Raw genomic sequence first — 5,105 nt, 5'->3', positions numbered from 1 at the left:
ATGAATAAGTTCCGCTGCATCTCCATATAATCTTGTACACACAGGTTCGAGTATATATGTAAATATTAGTGCCTGTCACATGGATAATATTGCGTGTCTTAAAAAATCTCTCATAAAATTTTTAAACAAAGTATGTTATACTCACCATATAAATATGTATGGCTTTAGGACTATTCCACACATACATATATTGTAGAATAAGGTATCCACTTGAGTGTCTGTTCCAAGATGTTGAATTAGGTGTTGTAATTCTTAATTTCGACATATTTTTCAGGTCAAGGCAACCAATGGTGACACTTTTCTTAGTGGTGCATAATTTTATGGTGTACCTCTTGACTATCTGAGTAAGGACAAGTGAGCACTGCAAAGGCTCAGAAAAGCTGCTGAGAAGGCCAAGGTTGAGTTTTCCTCCACTATGCATACTAAAAGTTATGTCCCCGTTTATCATTGCCGATGCTTTTGATGCAAAGCAATTCAACATTACCATGATCAGATATAAGTTTGAGTCTCTTGTGATTTATCTCATAGAGGGACTCTTATTCCTTATGTGATCTGCCTCAAGGATATTGGCAAGACGATGGACCCATGTTGGAATGTCGCACCAAAAAGTGTCCACGTTTTGTCCACGATTTATTTCCCATGAATACATATGGGTACTATGATAACACTAACTACACCAAATGAAAGATTAGAGAGAATTTGCATTGCCTCTAGAAGGATTTATTTATTAAGTTCTTTGGACTCTACAGGTAGTTTTGAAATATCTGTTTGCATGTCTTACCTCGTATCCTAATTCAAAATTTTGTAGTTTAATTAGAATATTTAGGTGATTATATATATATAATATTCAATACAATAATAATCTATGCATGATCTTCTTGAAAGATTTCTACAGTGTAAAGACATCTTTGTTTTTCATGCATGTCCGTGATAACGCTACGGTAAAAACAAAAGGACAATATATCAATTAAAAAATAAAAACAAAACTCATGCTCAAAGTCAAAGAGATAAATTATAGATGCTTGAATTTTGTCATCCATTATCTACTGGCGTGCCTATAAAATAGACTGAATAAACAATTAAACATAGATATAAAACTAAATTAATAAAAGGATCATTGCAAGACATCAATCATCTTATAGCTTCGGACAATATCGCAAATCTACTGAAAACTGTAACCATGCCCTCACCTCAAACATTGTCTAGATAAATGGATTACAATGAAAGAAATAGATATCGGAGATTTTTTCCTGCCAATATAAAACATTATCTTAGCCACATCATGGAAAGGTCTATAAAGTAGAGTTTGTGAGGCTGCGACGCTGCGCACTTCGTGACTGTGTTAAATTCATAAACTTTGCTTTTTGGATTAAATGCCACTTTAACGTTGGTATTTAATTTTTACAGTATTGTTATCTTTTCGTGTGATTCGTGTATTTTTAGTATAAATTGTTAGTTATCCTGTAGCAACGCACGGGCACACTACCTAGTATAAATATAAAGAATGAAAAAGATGACAAGAAAAATTGGCATTAGGCCAACTCCTTTTGATTCTTTACAAACACATCTGAAAGTTAACATGTGGGCTGTGGGCTATGGGCATCAAATCAAAACAACAAAAAGAACATGGATTCGACCATAAGTAGCATTTGCCCTCCTTTTTTGAAAAAAAGAAAGGTACTGTAGAGTTACAGGATTGTCAATCTTATTAGCACCATCAATTTTTGGCAATTATAGAACTCAACCATGACACCCATTGAAGTGCTACATCTCTAGCTCGCAACCCAATTAAGTGTAAGTTGTCGTAAGCCTAGCTCCCCATCCATTATTAAATTGAATGAAGGGCTCCAAAACGAAGGTCACTATTTGAAAAAAGAGTAAATGATTATTGTTTCCTTCCATACATGATTGTTTCCTTCCATGCATGATTATTGTTTCCTTCCATACATGATTATTGTTTCCTTCCATGCATGATTATTGTTTTCTTTCATGCATGATTATTGTTTCCTTCTATGCATGATTATTGTTTCCTTCTATGCATGATTATTATTTCCTTCCAAGCAGTGACGGACCTAGGTTTTTACCTCTGGGTATGCGCAGCAAAAAAAATTCTTATGCAATTCGGTAAACCATATATAATTTGGTAAAATCATATTCTCATTTGATAAAACCATATTCTAAAACCATATAAATTGTTCAAATCAAATACAAAATACTTTAAAATATAGCCATATAAGAGACTTACAATATTACTTGTCGATCCATCGCTTTCTCAATGACATGAATGTCTCAATTATATCATCTTCGTCAACTTGAAAGAAAATATCCCGCTCAATAAATGTTTGTAGACAATCATCCAGAACAATATCACCTAGCTTATTCCTTGATTTTGTTTTCACTATAACCAATGCAGAAAATACCCTTTCAACACTCGTAGTTGCCACCGGTAAAAGCAATACCAATTTGAGAAGGAAGTACACCATATCATACACTTTGTGCCTATTTGTATCAACAAGCTTAACTGAGAGATCAACAATGTTGTCTAGACCTTGGAAGCATTCAGTTCGTTTCATGTCATCAATATAATTATCAAGTTGCAATTCTAGCTGTACCAAATTGTTGTTGGAGAAGTCATTAAGATAAAATTCAGCCAATCTACGCAGCTTCTGTGCATCAAATGAAGCAAAGGACTTGGAAGGACTAAATGCTGACATACAAGAGAGCAGCTCCATGTTGATCTCATCAAACCGATTATTAAGCTCTTGACTAATTTGATCAATGACACCAATGTACACTTCTCTTCTAAAATGGTCATCATTTTTTTGGTTTCGGGCACGGGCATACCTTGCTGATTTTCCATAAGGCACATAAGCATCATCCATAGCAGGAACTTCAACACCATGTGTAATACAAAAAGAAGTGACCGTCTTATGAAATTTATCCCAACCATCAGACCTCATCTGTTGCATTCTGCTCTTTGCCACATTAACAAGTGAGATTGCATTAAGAATATCTTGATCCCTTTTCTGCAAACACTCGGATAACTCATTTGTGTATCCAAGAATAACATACATTAAGTGCACAAAGAAAACAAACTCAAAGGTTTCAAATGCTCCAAGCACAAAATGAATCTTTGTCCAATCATCCTTATATGCAATATCAGCACCAAGCTCAATGAGCACATCATGGATTGAGGAATACATAGTGATGATGCTACATATAGTTTTGTAATGCGAGCCCCACCGAGTATCACCAGGCCTAGGCAAACCCATCTCTTGATTTAAACCACTCCCTGATTCAAGCTCACCACACTGTAGTGATTTCTTGATATTCTCCAGCCTAGCATTTCGAAGCATACCATGACGCTTACAAGAAACCCCAATAATGTTCAACAAGATAGATACTTGATCAAAAAAGGTCTTGCAATCAGTATTTCCCTTGGCAACAGCTATAAGAACTAGTTGGAGTTGATGTGCAAAGCAATGAATATAATAAGCAGAAGGTGATTCTTTCATGATTAATGTTTTTAGCCCTTTAATATCACCTTTCATATTGCTAGCCCCATCATAACCTTGACCTCTAATCCGAGTCATACTCAATCCATTACTATCAAGTAAACCTTTAATTGCTTCCTTAAGTGACAAAGACGTAGTATCATCTACATGAACAACTCCAATGAAGTGCTCACATGGCCTTCCAAGTTTATCAACAAAACGCAAGCAAAGAGCTAGTTGTTCTTTATGTGATATGTCACTAGACTCATCGGCTAAAATTGCAAAGGGCTCATCACCAAGTTCCTCAATTATTTTCTTTCTAGTTTCTATGGCACAACAATGAATAATTTGCTTTTGTATCTTTGGGCTAGTCAAAGTGCAATTACCTGGTGCATTGTTCAAGACATACTTGTTCACTTCATCACTATTTCCTGCAAGAAACTTTAAAAGTTCAATGAAGTTGCCTCTGTTGCTAGACTCTTCACTTTCATCATTTCCACGGAATGCCAATCCTTGAAGCAAAAGAAACTTGATACATCTAAGTGAATATGTCAATCTTTTCTTGTAAAGACGAAGCTCCTCATCAGTCCACTTGTCAATGTGATAATCAATTGCTACCTTGGGATTTATAAAATCAATATACCTCTCCTGAGCTGCTTTGTGTGCCTTAGAAACACTATGTTTGATGAGTGCGGCGTTTCCTATATTTCAATTATCCCATCCATCAACAACAAATGCATCTGACCCACTGCCCTTCTTGAACAAGTAGCATATAAAGCAAAATACAGAATCCTTCTTGATACTATATTCAAGCCACTCATAATTATACAACCACTGTAAACTGAATCGACGAGGTCTGTCTCCAATGTTTCGATACGGGAAATCATGTATATAAGGTTTGCAAGGACCTTTAGTAATATATGCTCTACGGATTGCATCTTGATCATTAACATGATAATCTTTTATGGACAGCCTTTCACCTGGATCATATGGTAGAAGATCGATGTCATACACCGGTGGCTTTGATGCGGGCGGTGGCGGTGGCGATGACGCTAGCGGGGGCGAAGGATCTGCAATTTCTTCAACTTCTGCTCTATCTTCTCGATTCTGCTCTTCCACAACAGTTTCAACCGGAGGTGGGGTAGGGTTCAAAGCAGCTGTAGCCGGCTTCTTTGCTGCTTTGCAAAAAAAGGATCGAATGTCGCCGTTTCTCTTCATCATTCAACAATTCTTCTGAAAAATAGTTTATAATTACCAAACGTGCGAAACTCAAATAGTATAGTCACATGCGATTGATGCTAAATTGCTAATCAGTGGTCTGTTGAACAAACTCACGAACACGAATTGAAATAATAAAAAATCACCCATAAATAAATAAATAAATAAAAATATAACTATATGAGTACAGTACAAAGTTTTTTTTACAAATAACAAGATCAATACCTGCATCCTGCAACTAAGTGTCGTCGGAGTCGGAGTGCCGATCAGTCGAGGCGTCGAGCAGTCGGCGGCGTACCGGGGATGACCCAGCCGCGGCGACCGACGCAATCCCGGGTCCCGCGTCCTGCCGTCCTGGGCCTCCTGGGCCCTGGCCCGTGCGGCCGCGCCGCG

At 37.0% G+C, this 5,105-nt stretch overlaps 1 protein-coding gene across 1 annotated transcript; it reads right to left on the bottom strand.

Annotated features, from left to right (window-relative positions):
* Window positions 1–2,249: 2,249 nt before the first annotated feature.
* LOC136503424 (uncharacterized) lies at window positions 2,250–3,593 on the bottom strand. The gene has a single exon (XM_066498508.1). It carries the CDS (start codon window positions 3,591–3,593, stop codon window positions 2,250–2,252), a length of 1,344 nt encoding a protein of 447 aa, XP_066354605.1.
* Between the last annotated feature and the right edge of the window lie 1,512 nt (window positions 3,594–5,105).

Source organism: Miscanthus floridulus, chromosome 14 (assembly GCF_019320115.1).
Source record: "Miscanthus floridulus cultivar M001 chromosome 14, ASM1932011v1, whole genome shotgun sequence".
NCBI classification, from domain to species: Eukaryota; Viridiplantae; Streptophyta; class Magnoliopsida; order Poales; family Poaceae; genus Miscanthus; species Miscanthus floridulus.
The sequence above is the reverse complement of the archived record's forward strand: the minus strand, read 5'-3'. Positions and strand labels throughout refer to the sequence as shown.